The sequence below is a fragment of the Lytechinus variegatus genome, chromosome 11 (genome assembly GCF_018143015.1).
Source record: "Lytechinus variegatus isolate NC3 chromosome 11, Lvar_3.0, whole genome shotgun sequence".
NCBI classification, from domain to species: Eukaryota; Metazoa; Echinodermata; class Echinoidea; order Temnopleuroida; family Toxopneustidae; genus Lytechinus; species Lytechinus variegatus.
The window spans coordinates 33,147,727-33,174,996 of NC_054750.1; the positions used below are offsets into that span (position 1 = coordinate 33,147,727).

Consider the following 27,270-nt stretch of genomic DNA (forward strand, 5'->3'; position numbering starts at 1 on the left):
CTAGTTTTGTATAATTTTCGCATAATATTATACTCTGTATATTCAGGGCCGTCGCCTTTTTTGAGGTGGAACCTCTTTCAAGTCATTCTCTCTTGTATCCTTCCTCCGTTAAGGTCGGAGATCGCTAATATCACTAGAAGGGAGTGCAGACACTTCTTTCTAAAGCCAGGCTGACACTTGCACGACTTTTGGCCACGATTTTGTCGTGGCAAGTCGTGCCATTTTGGGGCACGAACTGGGAGGCTCCCGCACTGTTTACGACTTGTTCACGACAAGTTCCCGACAAGTTCACGACAAGTTCACGACGAGTTCACATTGACACGAACTGGCACGATGAGTTCACGCATAGTTTACGCACTTCCCGCATTAGCACGACGAGTTTGTGCAATTCGGACGGTGTCGTGCTGAACTATTCGTGAACTCGACGTGAGCTGTTCATGTACTATTCGTGACAGTCGTGGCATATGGCGCGCACTGCCACGCATCCTTCCGCATCGTCCCGACGAGTTCACGAACAGTTTGCGCATAGTTCACGACCTGATCGCTAAATTTTGTCGTGACCAAAATTTTGAACATTTCAAAATTCTCGTCCCGACATGGCACGCAGTCACGACGTGTCACGACATGTTTACGCATGCTTCACGCCAGTTCACGGGACGAGGATTTTGAAATGTTCAAAATTTTGGTCACGACAAAATTTAGCGACCGGGTCGCGAACTATGCGCAAACTTTTCGTGAACTCGTCGGGACGATGCGGGAGGATGCGTGCCAGTGCGTGGCAGTGCGCGCCATGCCACGACTGTCACGAATAGTTCACGAACAGCTCACGTCGTGTTCACGAATAGTTCAGTACGACACCGTCCGAATTGCGCAAACTCGTCGTGCCAATGCGGGAAGTGCGTAAACTATGCGCAAACTATGCGTGAACTCGTCGTGCCAGTTCGTGTCAATGTGGACACTGACGGGCACGCATTCGTGAACTATTCGTGAACTCGTCGTGAACTTGTCGTGAACTATGCGTGAACAAGTCGTAAACAGTGCGTGAGCCTCCCAGTTCGTGCCCCCAAAATGACACAACTTGCCACGACAAAATCGTGGCCAAAAGTCGTGCAAGTGTCAGCCTGGCATGAGGGTTGCTTGAGCTAGAAAAGTTGCTGAGGAGATTTTGGCGGGTTGTGTGAAGGTTGCGAATGAATATAACTACGTGTGTGGAGCTGGGTTTGACTGGCATTGTTTAGGTGCACAGGGGGAAGAAAGATAATACACTCTAGAAAATGCTGAGGGTCTGTCTCGAAGAAACTTTGCGCTGATGTGCTCCATTGCAATGAATTGTATATTTTTTGTTGACGTGCTCATCCTCCTGGTGGGCTCCTTCGATATCGCTTCCAGCAAAGTTTGGCACCGTTGAGGAGAACAACCGCGACATCCACAGCCGCGATAATCTCAAATGCTATATCGTAAGACTCTGTGAGGTCGTACAGACGCCCTGCAGAATAGAAGGAATATTCATTATATTTCAAAAATGTTAGAATTAAGGTCAGTTTCCAAACAAAAAAACCTGACGAGACTGCACAGAAATAGACCTGGTCACGGAGGATTGTCTATTGTTACTGGGTGTGCTGTGACAATGCTTAGCACCCCCACTAACAATAGAATAATCCTCCATAGCCAGGTCCCTGCGCACGGATAACATACTTTATTTAAAAAAAGACCATTTTGTTATTTTTTTGAAATAAAATGATTATAAAGATGGGCAACAGCTTTACTGTAATATCTAGAAAATAAATTAAGCTAGAATCGTTAATCAGAATATCAAGGATTTTATTTTTGTAACACATTTACGTGAAAACACCAAGCACTGACACGTACCCCCTTTATAAAAAGAAAATTGTAGATTAATATGAAAACGAAATAAAGGGTACTTTTAGCCATGAATATGAATGATTATCAAATCGACCCATTTTGAAATAAAACGTAAGCTATAGTCTTAAGTTTTAGCATTTAAGTTTGTGTTTAGACAATTGGAACTTACCAATGACTGCTCCTGATATCGGACCGCTTAGGCCCACACTAATGAAAGCCATAGACACACCAGCCTTATAATAGCTTTCGCCCACAACAAGGTATATCGACTGTAGCAGTGACGTCACTTTGGCTCCCATTAATAAACCAAAACAGGCAGATAGTATTACCACAAAATTAAAGGTATCCGCGACGTAATTGGTCCAGAATGCAGCTGCCGAGAGGAGAAAGATAAGTGAGTACCAGAGATCAAACCTGATCCCTGGCAATGACCAAAGGAAGCCTATTCCTAGACGACCGATGAAGTTGGCGACACCACCTGTGACAGATACAATCACTGCTTCTTCTGGGGAAAGACCTTTGGCTAATGCGTTTGGGAGCTCGTATAAAAGCCAAGCGTTGTAAGAATAGAAGAACAAAAACCCTTCGATAAAGCAAAGGACCATTAATGGCCGATCTTTAAAGACGCTGAACCCCAGTAAACGCAGGGTTTTAAAAAGGCAGTTTGGACATGTTGCTGACTTGATTTCGGTTTCAGACCCGCTCTCCACAATGTATCCAGTCACAACAGAAGCTTGAGATTCGGTATAGCTACATGAATCGTCTTGGATCACCGTAAATTGGTCCTGCCCGTCTGCGTCCGAGCGCCCTTGTCCACCTTCCTGATCATTAACGCTTGCATATTCTTCGTCGTCGATTTCCAAATGAACATTAGTTAGAACCATGTCTTCACCTTCAGATACATTCTTGCCATCATCAACCTTGCTCCGTAATGGTTCCAAAAGGGCACCAATGGCCACTATATGGCAGTTCAACCCAGCTAGGATTAAGAGAGAACCCCTCCAGCCGTACCAACGGAGGAGGTTCTCAAATAACCAGGGTAGCATGATGATCCCAGCGCTTCCTCCTGAGAGAATCGTTCCTGTAGCTATTGGCAGACGATCGGGAAAATAATCCTTGGGGCATGTGCTTGTTGGAAGAATGACGAAGATTGTCCCTATACCTGTTGAAACAATTTAAAGGCATGCATGGGTAATGATGACTCATTTCAAGGCCAATCGATTGTGATTGAACACGTGTCGCACAGGCAACAACCCATTACAAGCCTAAAACAATTATGATCGAACATCTTTTCTCAAATGTAATGACCCACTACAAGCCCAAACGATTATGATCGAACACTTACTCCATATGTAATGACCTACTAGTATTACAAGCCAAAACAATCATGATCGAACACTGAGGCCTACTGACGAAAATCGGAAATGTTTTGTATGCATATTTTCTGCGGTCATGGCACTCGCCATGACTAGAAAACATGATTTGAAGAATGTTTGTCTGTTTAGTGTTATTTGGTTAAAATAGGTTATGTGTTTTATCAGGTAACAAAAGATGTTGCCGATGTCGAGATTGCTGCCGACCAGATAAGCCCAACTCTATATGAAATAAGGGGGTTGGGGCGGGCTCTATTAAAAAGAAAAAAGAAGTCGTTTGCTATTAATAAAGTCGAATTCCACAGATCCTAGATCTGGTAATTATACTTACCATACGTTACATAGGCAGCCGAAAACTGGAAACTTGTTTGGGCAAGGGATGAAATTAGAAGCCCCATGCTCGAAATCGTTCCACCAAACATAACCAGCTGTCGAACCGAGAATCGCCGAAGCAAAAGGATATTAAAAAATCCTGCATGGATACACAACACAAATAAATTATCATGATTTATCAATTTATTTCGAAATTAAAGTGATCGGCATGCTGCAACCTTGAGTAGCTAGAGTCGTAACTTTTTTTTAATTGTGTTTTGCCCGCTTGTGCTGTTCAAGCCAAGACCGGTGAGCTGGTGAAACGGGGGAAAAAAATCTGTTCCAACAAATACTGTGAAAATCCACTGTTAAAGCCTACTGATGTTTAAGGGGTCTCAAATCTAATTGGTAACTAGCTTCTGTCAAATATGAATGATTCTATCAAAGGATCACTAAATATCAATAAAAAACGGTGAGCGATTATCGATTCACCCCCCATGAAAAAGTTGAGGTTGTTTGAAAAAGAAAAAGAGATATTTTGGTTACCACAGAAATATGCAAGACTGAAGGAAAGTCCTAAATTGGATCCTATGTAGGCAGCACTGACATCAAACTCTCTTGTGAGATCATTGATAATTAGTGAGACCGCCCTCACTATACCGTTTTCTAAGAAGGAGACAAAAAATACAGCAACCAGGATGACCCATCGCTTTGAACCTTTGGTGATGTCTTTAGTGCGCTTGCGCTTCTGGTGTCCATGTTCAGGGATGTCAAGATTCTCAGGTGCTGGTTGATCTATAGAAAAAAATAGACAAATATGGCAACTTAGTGCTTTCGTATTAATCATATACATACACTGCAAAAACGCCGGTGTTTATTTCAACACCAGCCTGGCACACCCCCGGGGTACACCAGAGAGGCATTGAAACAACACCAGTAAAGAATCCAAAAGATATTGGTGTTAGCCTAACGCCAAACCGGTTTTGCATCACCACCTCTCTGGTTGTGGACCGATGTTAAGGCTGGTGTTAAATTAACACCGGCTTTTTTGCAGTGTATGATATAAAGCCTTGATGAAAATGTACAATGCATTAAAATATTCATTTACTATATATGAAGAAATAAGAGGGGAAATAAAAAAAGTAATTAGATCGATTTGAAAAAACCTCGTCATGCTCGTATTCTCTATATACTCAGGATTTCGCATCGAAGAACAATGACTGCTTAAAGAGACAAACTTGTATTAAAAATATCAAAACAAATCTTGAAACAACCCAAAGAAGATGCCCAATGTATGATATCCTTTTCTTTTCAAAGTCATATTGTATAGAACGCTACATGGATGGCGTTGTGTTAAAAACTACTTTGACAGCTCTGGGCTGATTTGTTTTATTTTATACTCCGGATTTTACCAGCTCATGAACTTTGCCTTGGTATTCCAGTTTAAATTTGACTTATTTTAGATGGATATTCCTCACTTATTTTCTTTTTTTTATGACATTGGAGAGACCAGCATAATGTAAATGCCTCGCAACATACTCTGGCAAATTGAACCCTAAGACCAATGAGCGAAGCCACTCTCCTGGCTCCGAGATTTCGGGAACGTACCCGCCCTCACGGCTGCTGATTGGCATCTAATGCCAATGGGTATCACTTATGGATGTGAACAAAAACATGGAATCGTCGTTCTAAAAAAAAGCTGGACTTACAACGGATATTGTGGCTATCAAAACCAAAGTAAATGACATGTAGAAGGAGCTGTTGAGTTCAATCCGGAAAGGCTATTGAGACAGAGAAGAATATTATCCCGAAGTCTGGAGTCTCGAATTGCTGACCTACAAAATCAGCTCACTTCATCAGTTCATTGGAGATCTGTAACGTTCGTTCCAATCTACTCTTCTACGGGCTACATGAGAATCCTGACGAGAATATCTTTCAAGTTAATCGCAATTGCATCGTTGACCTAGGCATTGACGCAAACGAAGCAACCAACATCGCATTTGTTAATGCTCATCGCCTACACTGATGCGCAATTACTCAAGATGCAAGATCTACTCAACCTACAGCACTTAAGCCGATAACCCTACATGACCGACCGAAATAAAGTTCTATCTGCTTTTGAGAGATCGACGACCGTACCTGGTAGTCATTGCTGGTGACTTTAACGCAGACACTGTCAAACCAAAGTCAATGAAGCGCACAGTGAAACTCCTGAAGCATGTAAAGAAGTTCATCTTAGATGAGAACCTAATTATCTCCTTATGTCAAAGTCACTGCATGTACACCCTCAGATTACAGGATTATTTTTTTCTCTCGGATGATGGATCAAAATCATCTATCCTTGATGGATTCCTCACCCCTTCCCTACGGAGATACTTTATCTTCCCATGTCAACTTGGCGAGATACGTCACTCGCCAAGTCGACTTATGAAAAGTTATATGTCAACTTGGCGAGATATTTGGACTCTCGCCGGGCCTCGGACACCTCATATATCGCCATGTTGACATATAACGTTTAATAAGTCAACTTGGCAAGATACCGTATCTCGCCAAGTCGGCATGTAACTTTTAAAAGTCGAATTTCATGTCGACATAATAAGGTTATTATATCGACAAGGCAAGATAAAGTATCTCGCCAAGTCGTCAAGTCGATTGACACTTTAAAGGCTCCGTACTTCTCACCAAGGACTTTTCTATACATCAGGAGCACCCCCTGAGGATCATTCCTGCATTCAACACTTCACCACTTGTTTTTTCAGTTCAACTTTTTGAGAATATACTTGCATTTAGTGCTTAGAAATGAACGGATATGTCAGGTCTTTTACAAAACAAACGTCATATCAGACCTTGTTGCTTTTTTCTGATTATCTCTGTATTCATGGTATTACCATGATTACTGAGCATGGTTGTATCCCAACTGGAAATCGTACAATATTTGAAACCCCCATTTTTGTGTTCTCATTCTGCTAACAATAACGTCCAAACTGGGTGTATTTTCATCTTTGTATATATCTTTACAGCCAGGTATATATGTTTTAATAATCTACTATGGCTCATTCCTCTTTATGATAATTTGACAGTATATAAATGTCATGTTGCTAATGTTCCCTTGGCATTTAACGAAATTGTCTCCGAATGTTATATCGGAATTTCTTCTTACATTGTGATTAAGTCAAAATGTTTTTACACGCTTGCTCGATCGGACTTGGCTAATTCACTTAAGATGTGATAATTGCAAGATTTAGATTTTGATGCAGATATTATATCCGACACTCATTTGGCTGCCTGACCCTTGGTCTACACTTTTTATTATTCTTCGCATTTCCCCCCTGTAATGAGAGGATTAATTAGATTATTGGACATAAAGTCTAAATTGAACCCTTTTCACGACTTTGACAATCTGATTATTATAACATTTTCAGAATCGCTTAACTTATATTTTTTACCGAACTGAAAACCATACAGTATTTCCCAATTCCTTTTATATGTTTCTAACTGTTTGCAGGGTACATCTGTTCTAGTATACCCGTCAGAATCGCTCTAATTTGGTCGGTACATATTTTCCCCGGATATTTTCCTTCTTTCTAAGTGGTATATTTCTACTCTGACAGTTTATTTTTATCAGTTCAGAATTTTGAACATGAGAATCAGTATAGACAAAAGTTGATTAGCTTGCATTCCATACGTTATCGTTATCCCGTAAAGCCCTATTATTCATTCATTCATTCCTTTTTTGGAAGAGATTTCCATGCCATTGAAAGACATTTGATTTATGGTGTAATTGTACTTACATTGTGTAAATAAGAGCCATTCTAGGAAGTTACATTTGATCGTATCAATGCTTTACCCACAGTGTCTTTCCCTGTTTTTAATCGTCTGCATAATTTATTGTTGGGTGTTTGCCTATTTTAGTCACCTTTTACTCAACTGTTTGTTAAAATTACTGTTGCGATAATATGGGACTTTTCCATTGACAATTGCATTCTCCCCCATGCAGGGGCCACTTCTATTGACGAGTGGATACCATGCGCGACAATGGGGTCTCGAAAAGCACCCTGCACAAGTATTTTCCAGTTCTGAAAATGCTAGTATTGGAGTCTTATTGGCGTGTGAAACCCTAAAACCTAAACATTTTGTAATCGTACATAATATGTTAACGTAGTTTTCAAGACAAGTTAACAACCTGGATACATGGCCCTTGTCGCTAATACCTTTCCATTGAGGACTTTTATCTGTAGAATATCCCAACGTTGTTCGCAATTTCACTCTCCAGACTTACATTCCACAATACTCTCGTTCAAATGTAAATTTCAATTTTGATGTTACGATCCAATGCATTTATTGAATCAAATTAGGCTAAGTTTCATTTACATGCTCAGTATGAGGATTTCCTTTATTTGCCCCGCACTTTGATTTCAGCTTTTTGTTAGTCAAAGCCGATGCGCAAAGAGCAATGATTTCAATTAATGTAATCATCTGTACCCAATGTACATGAATAACAAATCCCGGATGACCCCCTTTTTAAAAAAAAAATGAGCCCAAAGTCTAATCATCGCACATGTACGTGCACGCCATCAGACACACCCACACATTATGAACAGTGGCGTAACTACGGGGGGATGGGGGGCACGTGCCCTTCCCCATCGGCTACCCCCCAAAAAAAAGGGGGGGAAAGAAGAAAAAAGAGGGAGAAAGGGAAAGAAACGTAGTGGGAAAGAAGAAATTATTATTCATTATAATGTCATTATAATTATGTTATGTTATATATAGTCCTTAAAATGTCCCTGTTTGGGGTAAATAAATACAAAATTTTCAGCTCGCGCTTCGCGCTCGCATTGTTTGTTTAGCAAGACAGGTACGTATCATGATTCCAAAAATTTGCTTATAACGTCCCTTTTTAGTTCTGAATACCAAAAAAATTCAGCTCGCGTTTCGTGCTTGCATTATGTGATCACTGTCCTTGCAATGTCACTATTAGTATACGTGGCAACTGAGTGCGCTTCGCGCGCTTACTAAGTGACTCAAAATTTTTGCTGGTGCCCCCCCCATGTCGTGACCCACGGTACGCCACTGATTATGAACATACACTCGCACTTGCATTCACCTTTCACCCGAATTTCACGACACCGTATTGGAGACCGACGTTTCTACGGCCTACTATGAACTTGGATTACATTGTGAATAAAGCAGTGTGTTAATAATGATATTCCGCATTTATATAGAGCTTAATACATCGGAACGACGTCTCTAAGCGCTTTACAGACATATTATTACCCCGGTCATCGGATCCTTGCATGCCCGCATACAATGTATGCACCTTCTCCACTCCCTGGGGAGCATTCCAACAAGAGTTCCAAGACTCAATTGCTAGGCATACTACATATAGGCTTTCACATCCTACCGGGTACCCATTTAACACCTGGGTGGAGAGTGGCAAAGTGTGGATTAACGCCTCGCCAAAGGACGCTAGGCCATGGTGGGATTCGAACACACGACCCTCTGATTACAAGGCTATATTACAAGAATATTATATTATTTTATTCTGTACTCAATACATTTCCTTTTTCTGTAATCGCCATGTCAGAAACATTATTACACTCAACTTCTCCTGTCATTTTCAATATTGGAGAGTGGATAGTCGAAAGAAGGAACACAAACCGTCACATCCCGCCGTACCGATATATAACGTCGTTAAACGTATATTTTATTCGATCTGTTTGAACAAAATATATAAAACAATAATAAGTCTTTGTTAACATAACTGATGTTCAGTTAATAGCATGTTAATAAATAAGATTGTTTTATCACACTGCATCTTGTTTCACGTGTAATTATTTCATTGTTTTTACACACGAACACTCATTGTCTATTGTCCCTTAAAACAGTATAATCATGATTATCAAACCGAATTGTTATCGAAATTATTATTATAATTTACTGTCTGTTTGATCAAACATGTCGAAAGAACAGAAGCAATATCTGTAAAATTCTTGTAGCTTTGAATAATCACAACTTTCTTTAACTTAGTCAATTTCTTTTAGCTATGCACACGTTGATTTAAAATAACTTTGCTTATCTTGCATATACTAGTACATAATTCAACTTAATCATAACTAGTCAAGGCTTATATGCATTTGTTTCTAATTCTTTTCACAAACAGTAACAAGTGGCTATACTAAATTAAATAATTCTTTTGCCAGCAATTAAAATACGACATGTACTTTTAGAGTAATAGCCAAATACTTTCTTAGTATACATCAATGAAGTTAAACATTCACTTGATTCTGAAATGATTTGATTTCAGATCAAAGCTTGTTTTGATTTAGTATCCATTATGTTTATCTGTTTATGTGAATAATATTCTTCTCTGTTATATCAAAATCATAATATCATTATTTTCCTTTTCATTAATTTCGCAAATAAGTTCTCAATACAAACATACAATTTTCACTTTCGTGGATCAACTCTTTCAATTGGCATAATTTATAATGAATCTAGACAAAAAACTGAAAACCGGAAATCCGAAACCAGAACCGGGAACCGGGCCGAAAACCGGGTCAAAAACCTACACGCCCTGCTCTCATTCCTAAACCGGGCAAATCGAGACACTACAAATTGACTTTAGTTAATTCATCTGACATATATGGAAAACATAAAGGATCTAATGAATTCAAAAACACTTACTCTATTCTGGCGGGACATAAAACCACGTTCAAATCACATTAAACAACAGAAAGTTTCCCCCAAACTGCGGAGGCCGATACTGGCGTCTGACTCCTGAACCTTTCAAAAATGGAGTGACACGTCAACGTACCTATGCACCGAACTCCACTAAGTGGACATAATTTGCATAACAAAAATATCGTATGTCATTCTATACGGTGTCCTAAATAAATGAAGGGAAATAAATTCAAATAATTAAACGCTTTCCAATATTGATATTATATAAATTCAAACAATCTTTTCGCTGGGCGAAACATCCTCCCCGCCCTATGAGGAATGTATCGTTTCCTCATAACAACACATATTACCTGTCCTTAACTTCCAAAGTCAATATTGAATTAAAGTTACATAGTAAATATCAAATTACAAAGTTACATGCTAACTTTCTCTTATTTAGTTAAACTTGCATTGCAATTATCGTCACCATGGTTTCATTCAGTGTTGTATTTAACATTATGGTTAGTCTCTTCATTTTGTTAGACTTTGTCACGATTAGTTCGAGATGTTTTAGATATTGTTAGTCTCATGAGTCATACATTACATTAAACGTTACTATTCTTTGTTTTCTTCATCTTCTTTCTTCACCTTTCATCTTCTGATTCTTCTCTTCTTTGAGTTTAGTCTTCATTTCTTCCGCAGGACATATCAGTCCAATTTACGTTATTGGTCGGGGATATTCTGCATTTAATGTCTTAACGTTCACATTGCGAATTTTACCATCTTGTCCTGGATACGCTTGAACGACACGCGCGATTGTCCATTTTCCACGCACTGCGTTGGAGTTTGTCATCATAACCACGTCATCCACGCGAATGTTCTGACGATCCCTGTTCCATTTCCGTCCGGAAGTTAGTAGTGGCAGAATCACTATGGTCCATTGACGCCAGAATGAGTCAACAATCTGTTGTACTAGTTCGACGCAATGTCTTTCTCGTTTAGCTACATCAATTGAAGCTCGTCCTAACAGCATGTCATTAGGACTTAAGTAGATCCCCTCATCAGGCTCTATGGGTATTCTGCAAATTGGCCTCTGGTAATTGCAAGATGAGTATTGGAATGGCAGTGGATGCAACTGCAGCCTTCCTCTCTGCAGCTCCGCCATCCCCTGTGATTCTAGTTTGTGTTCAAAAGTTCTGCAAGCTGCACATCCGAACTTTACCTTCTTGACCAGATCATGTGCTTTCAAGATCCAGTACTTTCTCCTGGCCTTTGCTGTAGTCGTACCAACATCGCCACGACCATCCTCATGAACATGCCTAATAATCGAGGTTGAGATCCAGTGTTGGCAAGGGAGTAAAGCCGGATGCTTCATGGCTAATGGCTTGTCAGTACTATCTACTTTCCCTCGAACTCGGATAATTCCCGCTTCATTCCTATACGGATTGAGTGCCCTTAGCTCTCCTTTGTCTACTCTGGGCTTCAAAGATACCTGAGCACGGTTTATCAAATGGTCCTCTCCTTTCTGTATGTCAGTTGGTGTCAGGTTACCATTGGCGACTTCGACGTCCTCATCTACCATTCTCTTGGACTTTGACTTCAACTTTCCAATGAACTTCAGGACGTATGAAGTCACCCTCACAAGTTTCCTCCAGTTAATAAATTGCTGACAGTCAATTCTATGTTGGGATTTTGATTCTTGTACAGTCAAAACTGGTCTCTCCATTCGCAATTCCCTGTCTACCTCAGGAAGCTTTTCCTCTAGCTTTGCTTCTGCGGGCCGTTCTGTCACTGTTTTACAAAGAAAGTCAAGACCTTCCATCTCCCTGTCATTCAGCTTGTCCAGGCTAACGCATCTGCTGACTTCATCTGCGACATTCAGGTTCTGGGGAATATGCCGCGACTGGTCTTTCCGCCGAGGGTATTGGTCGAGCCATTGCTTTTCCATCTTCTCACATGAAGAACTTGAAGAACTGATGACTCGAAACTCCTCATCTTCTTGTTCAATCATTCTACTGTGCTGACATCTCTGTGGATCATTACATACTTTCATTCCTTCTGTTGTCAAGGATTTTCGGAGATCTAAAGGGCTGTTTACCGTGACATGGAGAACTGCTCCTTCTGGGTATCCTTCTGTAGTACTTCCGAAAATGACCCAACCTAACGGCGAGCGACGGGCCACGAGATTCCCTTGTATTTTCGTGTACCCTACATGCATTTTGGAATGGTCAATTCCTATGAGGATATCAATTGGCCCACTTCCTCTGTGAATTTCATCTTTCCTCAGGTTGAACATCCGTCCCAGTTCTTCAACACTAATTCGGGTAATGCCGTTATTAATTACATCAAGTCCTACCGCAGAAATAGTGTAACTCTGATGACCATTAATCCCTTGAACTTTCACCTTGTACAGCATAGTGTTGTATTCCTCTGTTTCATTTCCGACCTTGGTAACATTCGCGACAATAGGATTCCCTTTCAGTCCTAACTCTTCTGCTACTGCGTTCCTTACGAGACTCATCTGAGATCCCGAGTCTAGGAGACAATTTCCTTCGCAATTTCCATTCGGGCCCGCCATCTTTATCTTAAGTACAGGCAGAAGCACAGGTGTTCCTGTAATACTGGCAACACCCACACTCCCTGTCTCAATCTGCTTATGGAGTAAAGGGTGGTGGTATGATGAACACTGCTCACCAGTATTGATCACCTCATTACATCTTTTCCTGCGCTTGCATGTCCCCATGTTGTGATCCTTACCAGCTCTCTTGAGACAGCTGAAGCACGCCCTGTTGTCTTTCATCAGTTGAAATCGCTCTTCTTGGGTTTTCGAAAGCACTTTCTTGCACTGATCGATCCAATGATCAGACGTCTCACATAACCAGCATTTAAAATCGGGCTTTCTTTCATTGCTTCCGTCATCCTGAGAGATATGGCCAATCGTAGAACTTCTACTGTCACGAAGTGGAGCAGATGCCCTTATTCTAGTCTTCAATTCCAGTTCCATCCAATAAAGTAATGCATGGAGTGATGCATCTGTTCGCTCACGGTCAATGAATCTCAGCCATAGCTTTCTATCATCACTGCTTAATTTTCTCTCTATCAAAGAAATCATATGATTGTTGTCCATATCATTCGCCCTACCTACTTCTTGCAGTGAGTTGTAACTTCTCCTGATAAGATGAACAAGGTCACAGAATCGGCCATCCTCTCCATCCTTGAGAGGTCGGAACTTCCCCAAGTCATATACGATAGCATCAGCTACCAATCTCGGGTCTCCGTAAATGTTGTCAAGATGAGACCATGCCGAGTCGTAATCGTTCCCCAAACCACGTATGAGATCAAGAGGTTTTCCCAATAGAGAGGATCTCAGAATTGTGATAGCATCTCTCTTGCTATACCTCGATTCGATTAGATGCTTAAAATCTGATTTAAATGTCATGTAGTCTCGTACGTCTCCAGTAAATCGAGGCAGCCTTGGTCGCTCTACCTGAACCTTGCATGACGAAACCTCTACCGATTTACTGGTAGTAACTTCGGGAGTAGTCGTGTTTACAACTGAATCCTCCGTTGACCTGTCAGACTTAAGCTTAGTCTTGCTATAGTCTTTAACCTTTCTCTGCATGTCAAGGAATGATGTCTGACACTCAGATAGCCAGGCATCCTCTGTAATGAATACCTCATCATCTACGATTGTCTCACAATACCTTTCGTGCCTGTCATCCAATTCCTGATAAGCAACATTCAAATCCTTAAACACATCAGTTACCTCATCAAGATCCCTGTCATCATCCAGTAAATGTTGCAAACCATTCGACAGCCGAGTTAGTTTTGCCTTTGCCGTTCTCCGCTTGATCTTGAGATCCCTAGATGCTTGCTCGGTTGCCATTGTTTCCGGAATTCCCTCTATCTTCTAACCCAGATCAGGAAAAAGAATCGAATGCGATGGATAGTCGAAAGAAGGAACACAAACCGTCACATCCCGCCGTACCGATATATAACGTCGTTAAACGTATATTTTATTCGATCTGTTTGAACAAAATATATAAAACAATAATAAGTCTTTGTTTACATAACTGATGTTCAGTTAATAGCATGTTAATAAATAAGATTGTTTTATCACACTGCATCTTGTTTCACGTGTAATTATTTCATTGTTTTTACACACGAACACTCATTGTCTATTGTCCCTTAAAACAGTATAATCATGATTATCAAACCGAATTGTTATCGAAATTATTATTATGATTTACTGTCTGTTTGATCAAACATGTCGAAAGAACAGAAGCAATATCTGTAAAATTCTTGTAGCTTTGAATAATCACAACTTTCTTTAACTTAGTCAATTTCTTTTAGCTATGCACACGTTGATTTAAAATAACTTTGCTTATCTTGCATATACTAGTACATAATTCAACTTAATCATAACTAGTCAAGGCTTATATGCATTTGTTTCTAATTCTTTTCACAAACAGTAACAAGTGGCTATACTAAATTAAATAATTCTTTTGCCAGCAATTAAAATACGACATGTACTTTTAGAGTAATAGCCAAATACTTTCTTAGTATACATCAATGAAGTTAAACATTCACTTGATTCTGAAATGATTTGATTTCACATCAAAGCTTGTTTTGATTTAGTATCCATTATGTTTATCTGTTTATGTGAATAATATTCTTCTCTGTTATATCAAAATCATAATATCATTATTTTCCTTTTCATTAATTTCGCAAATAAGTTCTCAATACAAACATACAATTTTCACTTTCGTGGATCAACTCTTTCAATTAGCATAATTTATAATGAATCTAGACAAAAAACTGAAAACCGGAAATCCGAAACCAGAACCGGGAACCGGGCCGAAAACCGGGTCAAAAACCTACACGCCCTGCTCTCATTCCTAAACCGGGCAAATCGAGACACTACAAATTGACTTTAGTTAATTCATCTGACATATATGGAAAACATAAAGGATCTAATGAATTCAAAAACACTTACTCTATTCTGGCGGGACATAAAACCACGTTCAAATCACATTAAACAACAGAAAGTTTCCCCCAAACTGCGGAGGCCGATACTGGCGTCTGACTCCTGAACCTTTCAAAAATGGAGTGACACGTCAACGTACCTATGCACCGAACTCCACTAAGTGGACATAATTTGCATAACAAAAATATCGTATGTCATTCTATACGGTGTCCTAAATAAATGAAGGGAAATAAATTCAAATAATTAAACGCTTTCCAATATTGATATTATATAAATTCAAACAATCTTTTCGCTGGGCGAAACAGAGAGTCAAAAGGGGCCTAAGCTTTCGATCCTAGCAGAATCTTCGTCGGAGGCAAAATGACAAACATATAAGTGGAACAACCATGATATACACCACAAACATCCAACAGCAACACTAGAAACAAGGAGACAAAAGGGGCATTAGTGAGAAGAGATGACCAATCAGGTTAATGAAGGGGAAGAAAGAAAAGGAGCAGGCAGACACAAAGGGAAGTAGGTGTGAGCAAGGCCAAAGAAAGACCTCAAGCCAAGAGGGATTAAGATAGGGGCAGGCAACTTCAAACAGGATCTGGAACAAAACAGTGATAGAGGGTATGAGGAAGAGATGAATAACAAGAGAATTAGTGAGAGGTGGGTCAAACAGGTAACAAAGAAAGGCATAATAAACTGGTGCAAAAGAGTGAGGAAAAAAAGGGAAAGAATGGGGAACAACTGAACAGGTGCAAAAGACATAAGTATGTATGAAAGAGCAAAAAACAAACTAAGAAAAGAAAGTAAGTGTAAAAATAAATCTGTAAGTATAACAGTATGTAAATATATCCAGAAAGGAATCTATGTGAATAAATATATAAATGTATATACATATGGTAGATAAAACTGATATAGTGATCCGCTGGGTGTGGGGGGAAAAACAGCAGACTATATAGTAGAAAAAAAAAAAAACCCTGTATATATGGAATGGAAGCTAATTGCCTAAAGGGTGAAGGCAAATAAAGAAGCTGATGCTGTATGAGAGAGGGGTGTATTAAGAAAACATGAAAAAGGAAAAATAATAAAGTGGTAAATCTAAGAGGTGGGTAGAGAGAAAAAACAAAAAAATATATATAATGATTAATATATTGCCTGAATAAGGGAGAAAAAATTGGAGCTGAGCTTGTATGAGATATGGGAGGAAAGTAGAAAAAGAAACTATAATGTGACTAATCTAAAAAAGCTGAGGGAAAAAAATGTGAACACAAATGGAAAGTGGATAAGAAGGAGTAATCAGTCGTTCCCCTCTTGGATGTTCAGGCCATGAGGTTGGATGGTGCGAAGTCGTCTCATCCAGAGCTTCTCTCTGCTGGTACGGACTGAGTCAGGACGGGTACCTAAAGATTCGATGCCCTGTAGCATCATGTCAGTGATGGAGTGGTTGGGAAGGTTAAAATGGCGGCCAACTGGAGTGTCCAGCTAAAAAAAACAACTTCACTTTCATGGACCAGCACTACCTACAGATATTCGGCACAGCAATGGGCACTCGGATGGCTCCTTCATTCGCCTGTCTCTTCATGACCAAGCTGGAACAGCAGATGTTAGATTCAGCCCCCTGTCGCCCATGGATTTGGTGGCGTTACATCGACGACATTTTCTTCATCTGGACCAGGGAGGAAGATAGCCTCCACACATTCATTGACCACATAAATTCCTTCCACAGGACCATCAAATTCACTTCTGATTTCTCCCAACAGGTAACCCACTTCCTTGATGTCACAGTCCAGAAAAAGCCTAACGGTATCACCACCACCCTGTACACTAAACCCACAGATACCCACCAGTACCTCCACTCATCCAGCTGCCACCCCCGTCACTGCAAAACCGGCATCGCTTACAGTCAAGCCCTCAGACTTCGCCGCATCTACTCCGAGGACCCTGATTTCTCCTTCCATACCAGGAATTTGCAGAAACATCTCTGTGCCAGGGGCCACGGGGCCAGGGCAGTCCAACTGGCAATCAACAAAGTTCGTTCTCTCCCCAGATCTGAAGTTCTCAAACCTAGAAGTGACAAGAAGACTACCGACAGAATACCGCTTGTAACCACCTTCCATCCCAATCTACCCCCTCTCCGCAAAATCCTGTGTGATAACCACCACATTTTACACACCTCCGATCGTCTCCAACAGGCCGTTCCCGATACTCCCCTTCTAGCATACCGACGCCCACCGAATCTCAGGGACCTCATTGTTCGTGCTGAATTGCCCTCCCTCTCTAACCATCCTTCTCCCATACAGCATGGCACCTTCAAATGCACCAGCAACAGGTGTATCATATGTGAAATACACATTCACGAGGGAGACACTCTCACCAGCAACTCTACCAGCCTTTCTCACCAGACCAAGGGCAACATCACATGCACTACCACTAATGTTGTATATCTCATCACTTGCAGAGTTTGTAGGGTACAATACGTAGGGGAAACCAAGACCACACTCAAGAAACGATTCTACGGGCACAGATCCACCGTCAACACAGCAAAGCTGGACACTCCAGTTGGCCGCCATTTTAACCTTCCCAACCACTCCATCACTGACATGATGCTACAGGGCATCGAATCTTTAGGTACCCGTCCTGACTCAGTCCGTACCAGCAGAGAGAAGCTCTGGATGAGACGACTTCGCACCATCCAACCTCATGGCCTGAACATATCCAAGAGGGGAACGACTGATTACTCCTTCTTATCCACTTTCCATTTGTGTTCACATTTTTTTCCCTCAGCTTTTTTAGATTAGTCACATTATAGTTTCTTTTTCTACTTTCCTCCCATATCTCAGACAAGCTCAGCTCCAATTTTTTCTCCCTTATTCAGGCAATATATTAATCATTATATATATTTTTTTGTTTTTTCTCTCTACCCACCTCTTAGATTTACCACTTTATTATTTTTCCTTTTCCATGTTTTCTTAATACACCCCCTCTCTCATACAGCATCAGCTTCTTTATTTGCCTTCACCCTTTAGGCAATTAGCTTCCATTCCATATATACAGGTTTTTTTTTTTTTTTTTTTTTCTACTATATAGTCTGCTGTTTTTCCCCCCACACCCAGCGGATCACTATATCAGTTTTATCTACCATATGTATATACATTTATATATTTATTCACATAGATTCCTTTCTGGATATATTTACATACTGTTATACTTACAGATTTATTTTAACACTTACTTTCTTTTCTGAGTTTGTTTTTTGCTCTTTCATACATACTTATGTCTTTTGCACCTGTTCAGTTGTTCCCCATTCTTTCCCTTTTTTCCTCACTCTTTTGCACCAGTTTATTATGCCTTTCTTTGTTACCTGTTTGACCCACCTCTCACTAATTCTCTTGTTATTCATCTCTTCCTCATACCCTCTATCACTGTTTTGTTCCAGATCCTGTTTGAAGTTGCCTGCCCCTATCTTAATCCCTCTTGGCTTGAGGTCTTTCTTTGGCCTTACTCACACCTACTTCCCTTTGTGTCTGCCTACTCCTTTTCTTTCTTCCCTTTCATTAACCTGATTGGTCATCCCTTCTCACTAATGCCCCTTTTGTCTCCTTGTTTCTAGTGTTGCTGTTGGATGTTTGTGGTGTATATCATGGTTGTTTCACTTATATGTTTGTCATTTTGCCTCCGACGAAGATTCTGCTAGGATCGAAAGCTTAGGCCCCTTTTGACTCTCTAATTTACTCCATTGGCTCTTTTTTTTAGAAAAGCAGTTTTCAGCAGCTTCTTTTTGCCATTTTCAATATTGATAATTATATATTGACCCATTGTGATCGCAAACGTGGAATGGGACCTTGCATCCAAAATTCCGACTAATGCTAATGACTTATCATTTTATTCAGGTATATAAACATGCCGAACATATTTTATTTTTTTTTATCCTGCTACTATTCATGAAATTTTATAAATTGTTCGATTTTTTAAATGTACTATTATAGTGGCCATGTCGGTATTAGCATAAATTTACTTTAAAAAATGGCTTCTCCGCTATCATATATTTTCAATTTATCTCTCTCAAACTGAAATTTCCTACTCAACTCAAACTTGCAAAAATAATTTCTATTTACAAAAAAGAAGACCCTTGCCTAATTTCTAACTATACCGTTCCATTCCATTATTACCTAGAAAATCCAAAATACTTGAAAAAAAAATCGTTTATAATTTATAAAAGACTATTCTTTTCTTGACACAAATAAATTGTTAATTCCCAATCAATACGGCTTTAGGAAAAAAACTCCTACTGACTATATGCAATTTTACAATTATACGAAAAATTTAACAGATTCACTTTCCAAAAAGAGCACTATTTAAATGGGGCTTGTGAGGTTATTACATATTAATGTTGTTTTATAAGAATTAGCTTGACATATAGGACTACCCTTCCAAAAAAATAAAACAATAAAAGTTGTATACATGTATTTGGAGTATAATTGTCCAAACCTGCATCGACTAGTAGCGGGAAAATGTAAGGCCTACGATAGAATCATCTTAAACTTCTTTATTCTGTTGATTTCTCTATTATGAAATATCGCTAATAATACACTCACGATTCATCGAATTGGAATTATACATGTTACAGGGACCAATCCGAAATGTTACGGTTCCATTTCTAAATCGAAGTAAAATTTTGAACCTGAAATTCAATCTAGGATTTATTCGTTTGATATGAACAATGGATATTGATAAATTTGCTTCAATTTAAAAGACTGTAAGCAAAGGAATATTTTTTAACAATTAGGGTTAAAAAAACAACGTTCATTTTTCTTTTCAACCTCGATCTGGACTAAAAACTGCCCATAGAGAAAAGAAAAATCGTGCAGAGCCTTTCAAGATATACTTATTTTACTTATACTTATTTATTTGTTTGTTTCTGCATGTCATGATAATTTACATAGTGTAACCATCACAAAATTGATTACATTGAATTTTACATAATAATAATGTATGATTATGATGATTAACATAACATTAACATAACTGATTATAACAAGGTTGCAGACATGCAGTGGTATGACAAAATAAGCAGATGCTTGAGCTGTTGTCAGACCTTTGAATATATGAAATGCATACATAAATATAAAAACAATACTGAAAAGTCAAAACTAATGATTACTCAAAGAAGGGAAAGAAAAAGAAAAACAAAACAAAGAAAACTAAATAAACAAATTATTATGTTCCACAACTATTTACAAATATTTACAAGGAGTGTATGAGGCGTAATAATACTTGAAATTATATCAATCCTTAAGTTTGAAATGTACAGTGCAACAAAATGTGTCTTGCTAAAGAAATTACATCTTAGAGACAAGTATGCGTTTTACCGCATTTTTGAAGGAATGCACTGATAATATATTCCTAATACTAGTAGGTATCGAATTCCAAACATCAGGTCCATAATGTCTGACAGATTTGTGAGCCAACAGTGTGCGAGGGTTATACAAATGCATATTAGATGCTTGTCTTGTGTGGTAGGTATGGATAGTATTATTTTGTTGAAACATATTGGAAAAGCAGGTAGGTAACATTTTGGCATTAAACCGATACATAAAAAGGGAAGTTTGAAGAAAATGGACATCATCAACAGTAAGACATTGCAGCTTTATAAAGAGAGGGCGTGTATGATCACGGTAACCAACTCCAGCACAAATGCGAATTGCTTTCTTTTGCAACAAAAGAATTGGGTTTGTGACACTCGTTGATGTTGCCCAAAGAATATTGCAATATGACACATAAGGTAGAATAAGAGTATTGTACAACATGTAAAGTATTTTATAAGGTACAAGGTACTTAACTTTATACAGTATACCTATATTTCGAGAAATTGGTTTACTGATGTGTTTCATGTGATCATTCCAGTTAAGTTGATCATTGATATAGACCCCAAGGAACCTCGTAGATGTCTGTCTTTCCAGCAAAGCATTGTCAATTTTCAATCTTAAATCATGATCAGCACATGACTTTCTGCCTTTAAAGTGTACATAATTAGTCTTTCTAACATTCAGTGATAACATATTACTTCGAAACCAATTAGATAATTTCGGAAGTTCGACATTAATGGTGTTTTCTAAGATATCAATATCACGGTGTGATAGGAAAACACTTGTGTCATCAGCAAATAATATATAATTCAATGTGTTTGATACCAAACAAATATCATTAATATATCTGTGACCGAAAAATATTTTATTCAAATAATTATATTAATTATCTTAATCTTCTTCGCAGGAATCTAACTGTAACACAATGTAGTATATGGGATAACATTTGGGATTGTTGTTCTTATATCTATACTTCTAATCTTTTGTAGCACTTTATGATTATCATATTATCACTGAAGTATGTCGAAGTGCTTTTCACAATTTATTTAACATAAGAGATCGTAATTATATGGAGTGCAATTATCCATATCAGGGCTTCACAGATTTGGTCGCTAAATGGAACCTAATATATGCGTACAGCTCATATTTAAAAAAAGTCAAATCAATGTTCGTCAGTGCATGTTATAATATGTTAATGGCATGAATACATCAGACAGTTCTCTTACCCATATTTGATCCAACAAAATTTCACTTGGTGATATTGATGCCACTGGAGTTCAGCCGAATACACCAAATTTGGAAAGGAGATTCAAACCTGGGCTATAGGCCTATATGCTAATGTCACCAGGGAATGAGACACTTTGTTCTTGAAAGAGATGTGCCTATCATGATCTTCAAAGCGGTCACAGACTAGTGGCTTTGAGAGATTTCATAAGTCTGATTTCTTTAGAATGCCAAATGCGTAATAAACACCTATTATTCAGGAATAGTTAACCGAATCAAAACAAGAAGTTTTTAGAATGCCAAATGCGTAATAAACACCTATTATTCAGGAATAGTTAACCGAGTCAAAACTAGAAGTTTTGTGATAGGGAGTTGACTTTAGAAGGCAGAAGCCGCGGAACCGGGGGAGGGGGGATTCAGTCTCCCACTTTTTTCCAAAACCGTGTACAAAAACGTAAAAATTACCATATGATTCTGACTATAACCATTGGTAACCCCCAACATTTTGGCTTAGTCCCCCCCTACGCGGCCCCTGGAAGGGTATTGAATCTTGAATTATTTGGCATGCAAATACTTTTTCTTCTAAAATTGCATATAGATACAATCAAAATCTGGTATATTCAGAATCTGAATAGGGACGTGTACTTTATCAACATTCAACACCACTCTGAACTTGTTTACACCATGTTGCTTTAATGAGGTCGACAAACAAAAACACGTGAAACAAAGGCTTCTACATGATTTCAGTGTGTTTGTTCTTATTGATCCGATATCAGTAAATTCAATCCAATATCTGTTTCAGTACATTTTAATGAATCCGTATAGATAATCCAATCCCATTAATCCGAGAGCTTTTATGATTTCAACAAATTCGATAATGATTAATCTCGATTAATCCGTGAAAACTGTGGAGTCCATGATAAAGAAAAAGAATCATGTATACCATAACATATCAGAGTCAATCATAGTCTAAGCCAATCATTCGATGAGAAACATGTCAATGCACTTAATATGCAATTCTTTACATCGGGGCAATTCCATAAATCATGTACGTCAGACTCCCTATATGTGGGACCTTCGTGAAATTTTCTGTCTCTAATTTTTTGTTCTTATGATAGTCTGTGATGCTCTCAAACGACCATGACTTGGTCAGTTTATGAAGTGAGGTTCAAATTGAGAAAAATGGGGATCGGACGTACAAAAATGTTGATTATTTTATGGAATTGCCCATCGGTCAAACTTTTTGTACATTGGAAACTAATACATTTTGTTTGTAGAGACTAGTGCTGACAATCTTTTTTGAAGATATAAACAGCGCTGGTAGTGCAGAGAGCGAGAGTGTCAGGTGACACCACACTAAGGCCTACCAGATCCCCCAATGCCACGTGAAGCACACAGGAGCCTATGGGTGAACCATCGCATAGGTTGAAGCTCCGAAGGCACACGGATAAACCATCGAGTTCTTGCTGTGAACTTGCGACATAAAGAATCCCACTTGCTTTGTCTACTGCCACTCGCTGTCGTTCTTGTTGGCTACCCGTCTCCAGTTTCCAGATGACTGAACCGTCGTGTAATGACAAGACAACAACTTTGGTCTCAGAACGGACAACACAGCATTGACATCCGATGTGGATATCCTCAAATGGGGACAGTCCTGTGTTGAAGGTACGGAGTGGACGTCCTCCATGGAAAGGGTAGAGACTGATGTTGCCAGACCTTGTAAGGATGTAGATGTTATTGTTTTCATCGCTATCAAGACACCATGGTGTACCGATAGTCAAAAACCTGACATCAGTAACAATTCCGTCAGGGTTGTACACTACTATACGACTATCCATGTACAACATCGCGGTGCCGATGTTCTGCAGAAAAGAAATACACGTTGACCTGGCACTGTACCTTGGTAGAAAGTCTGTATGCTCTTGAACACCTAGAAACATTTCCGTTGCTGGATCGTCCAAATATCCGACAACTACCGATTCTGCTGATCGAGTTGCCAAACAGGTTGGAGCCGAGTAGGGGCACTTGATAAGCTTGATCATTGTCCAAGGTCTCTTAAGCCAAAACGGCGGGGGTTTGGTAATTTTGGTAACTGGGATGTCATTCATAAAACTAACCACGGTGTTGCATGCATTACCACAATGATCATTGTCGTTCGACACGTGCAGAGGGTTATTTTCTCTGTGATTATCTTTTTCATCACCATCGTCCAGTAAACCTAAAGAAACTAACTTGTTAATCTGCAATGGCTGTTCGGCTTCAGCTGCACTTGTTTGTAAGTGGCCGAAAACAATTTGATTATTCACCCTGGTAAACTTGACAGCATTTGCATTGCGCTGCAGCCTGTCCAGAGTTCTCTCAGTTCGGTTTGTTTCACAGTTCACATTTAGTTTGGTCTTTATTTCTTCACAAAGACAAATGTGTGCTTGCCAGGCATCAGCTTCCAGGCATCCGTGTCTTCCCTGTTCTAATAAATTGCAGGACTTGGATAGATTTACTATTCTACATCTCACATTATCCCTCATATCGTTTATTTCGTCGTCACATTCATGCTCCACTCGACGTACACCCTCCACTAGCATTGTCTTTCGTTCTTCCAGACATCGCAAAGCAGCTTCATAAGCCTCTGTTATTTCTTCCAATACCTTACTGAGCACCTGTTTAATGACTCGCCTCTTTCCTTCAATATTCTTGATGTATCTCTGCATGTCTGCTCTCTTTTTGTTTACTTGCAACGTAAGAGCATCAATGTTTTGTCTTCTTTCTAACCTGATATCATCTCCTTTGAGGATATTGCGAATATCATGCTCAGCAACGACACACTTCTGACAGACAAAAACATCACACTTTCCGCAATAAAAATTTCTCGTCTCCATCTTGTGTACATTACATCTCTCAGCTCCAATCGGAGAACTGCCACTTCGTGCATCCTGAACTGACACAAGTGTATGTCCCATGAAAAGTTTGCTCATTCTCTTGTGACCCGACAGGCACAAATCACACATATATTCTTCGCAGTCTCTGCAGTAGGAGACGGCTATGGCACAGGACTCTCCAGATGCATCCTCTGTATTATCTGCATCAGGACACATGGTGCAAACTGGTATTGAGTATTCAAAAAGTCGTTCCAATCCATAATCACTAACACTGTCTTGGTCAAGGTCATGATGATCTGTGATCGCGGTAGTTAGTTGAGTAATGCACAAACTTTCACGTACAGCTGGTAAACCCTCCACCTGTCCTTCTTCTAAGTTGGTGTCCCGACGGCACAAAGGACAGGTTACATTGCCTTCGAGGCAGTTGGACTTCTGGTGATCTTCCAGACAGGTTCGACAGAAGCAATGGTCGCATGCCAGACGTCTGCCATCCTTAAGTTTGTCAAGGCATATTCTACATTGCGCCTGTTGTGATGTTTCTACCATCTCTCTGGATTCAAACAGAGATATTCTCTTTAGGTCTTCGCAGTTTATACGATAGGATCCATCTGTAGCACACGACTGTCCAGAATCATCCCCCGAAATGTCAGAAAACGAAATGCACATTGGTATGGAGAATTCAAACAATCTTTTAAGTCCATAATCACTGATATCATCATCATCATGTAGGTCATCGTTATCCGCGATTGCAGTGCTTGGTCGGGGAACACAGTCACTTTCATCTTGGGTTTGTGGTGATGCTCCATTTGTTTCTGCCATCTTTCTGGATTCAAATATAAATTTCTCGTCTAATGGTCAAGGTCTCTTTTTCAAATTAACCAGTAACATGTAATGATATTTTCCATTCTGTAAAATTCTGGGCTCCCTGGGTTACCAGCTGCATAGACAATGCACACGTACGGTACTCACACTGTACCATTCACAACGCACGCACTGCCGGCGGGATATGGTAGCCTCAAAGGGACAAACAAAAAAACGAATTTTTATTTTTTTTAGAATTTCAAAATGCGCGGAGAAATCTCATGCCTGAAAACTGCAGCGTATGAAATCTAAGGTGGATGAGTGACTATTTAGATGAGGCATTTTATTCGGATGAGCTGGTTGAAAGCGAGGCAGTTGCCATTTTAGTGGCATGTTTTCAACATTGAATTTACAAAACAACTCGTGACATCAGTCAATATTATCAATATGACAGGAAGGTGAATAGGCGATATGCTTTCCATGTCTAGAGATCCAGTTTTGGATTCCAAGTAATAAAACATTGGGATAACAGCCAACAGTATCATTAGTGTTATGGGATGGAATCTTCAAAGTATTTGATACACTGGCACTGGCACCATCGACAGAAGCTTACAATCACTCCCGTGTGCTAGCTCTTGCTCCTTCAGCTTTGATTTCGGTTTTATCAGTTCAGGAACCTGTTGTTGCCTTTTTATTTCTTGACCGTTGATATACTATATTCTAAGATGGTCCTCAATCATCAGTGGATATTGGCTTCCAACTAATTCTCTCGATAGAAAACTAGGAAACTTAAGGGAAAAAATCACAACCAAATCGAAATTTGGAGATCCAAACTAATTGCATTAGAAATGCCATTCTCTTTCGAAACTGAATCCTTTGGGTATTCCATGATTTGGACTTTGGACTTCCTGTCATTTATGTCCTTATTTCCTTGATAGTGCAATGATCTTCTCTTACATCCATACAGAAAGAGTCCATTATTTACCATCTTTAAAAAACCTCATCTTCCCGTAGCTAGCATTAAAGGGTCTGCTCCGAGCTGAAGATATTTACATCTCAATAAATAGAGTAAAATTTACAAAGAAGTGCTGAAAATTTCATAAAAGTTATTGAATTTAAAGATTAGCATTATTCCGGAGAAACAGTTCGAGGCATGTATCAGTCATGAATATTCATTAAGTGGGCTGATGATGTCATATCCCTACTTGTTCTTTTATATTTTATTATATGAAATTAGGTTTATTTAAAAAAATTTACCAGAACTAAAACTAGATCGACAACTAATTTTGTGCATTAGTTTTTTCTTGCTGCAACTTATTTCATCATAATGGAGACACATCATTTTCACAATTATGATAAAAGGAAAGTGGGGATGTGACATCATCAGCCCACCTAATGAATATTCATTAAGATTCACTGTTATTCGTTATCAGATTTTGATGAAATTTTCAGCATTTTGCTCTGTATTACTCTATTTGTCTAGATATGAATAACTTCAGCCTGGAGTATCCCTTGGAAAGACTTCCTTATGTGCCTCCACTAATTTTAAAAAATACTCCTCCAAAACCCCCTCCCTTTCTTCTTTTTTTTTCTTCTTACTTCTGGTTGGAACTTGGATTCGAACCTCTCGTTGCATTGCAGAACGATGAATCTCCAGTCTCGCTTTACTCACTGAGCTAGCAGGAATTGTTGATAGCTAATGGTTGCATAACGGTTATAAACCGATATTACTAGTCTACTCTCCAAGAGTATTGGGCATTTATTTTTCTGACTAAATAAACCGATGCCATTGGGAATTACACACACTCGAAATTTTG

At 39.2% G+C, this 27,270-nt stretch overlaps 2 protein-coding genes across 2 annotated transcripts; both read right to left on the bottom strand.

Moving 5' to 3' along the window:
* Positions 1-1,120: 1,120 nt before the first annotated feature.
* LOC121423540 (monocarboxylate transporter 7-like) lies at positions 1,121-10,899 on the bottom strand. Its single transcript, XM_041618894.1, has 5 exons — positions 10,857-10,899; positions 4,095-4,343; positions 3,568-3,708; positions 2,033-3,025; positions 1,121-1,486 (listed from the first exon to the last, which is right to left on the bottom strand). The coding sequence occupies exons 1-5, from the start codon at positions 10,897-10,899 to the stop codon at positions 1,353-1,355; spliced, it is 1,560 nt and encodes a 519-aa protein (XP_041474828.1). The 3' UTR covers positions 1,121-1,352.
* Positions 10,900-10,926: 27 nt separating this feature from the next.
* LOC121423541 lies at positions 10,927-14,094 on the bottom strand. Its single transcript, XM_041618895.1, has one exon. It carries the CDS (start codon positions 14,092-14,094, stop codon positions 10,927-10,929), a length of 3,168 nt encoding a protein of 1,055 aa, XP_041474829.1.
* Between the last annotated feature and the right edge of the window lie 13,176 nt (positions 14,095-27,270).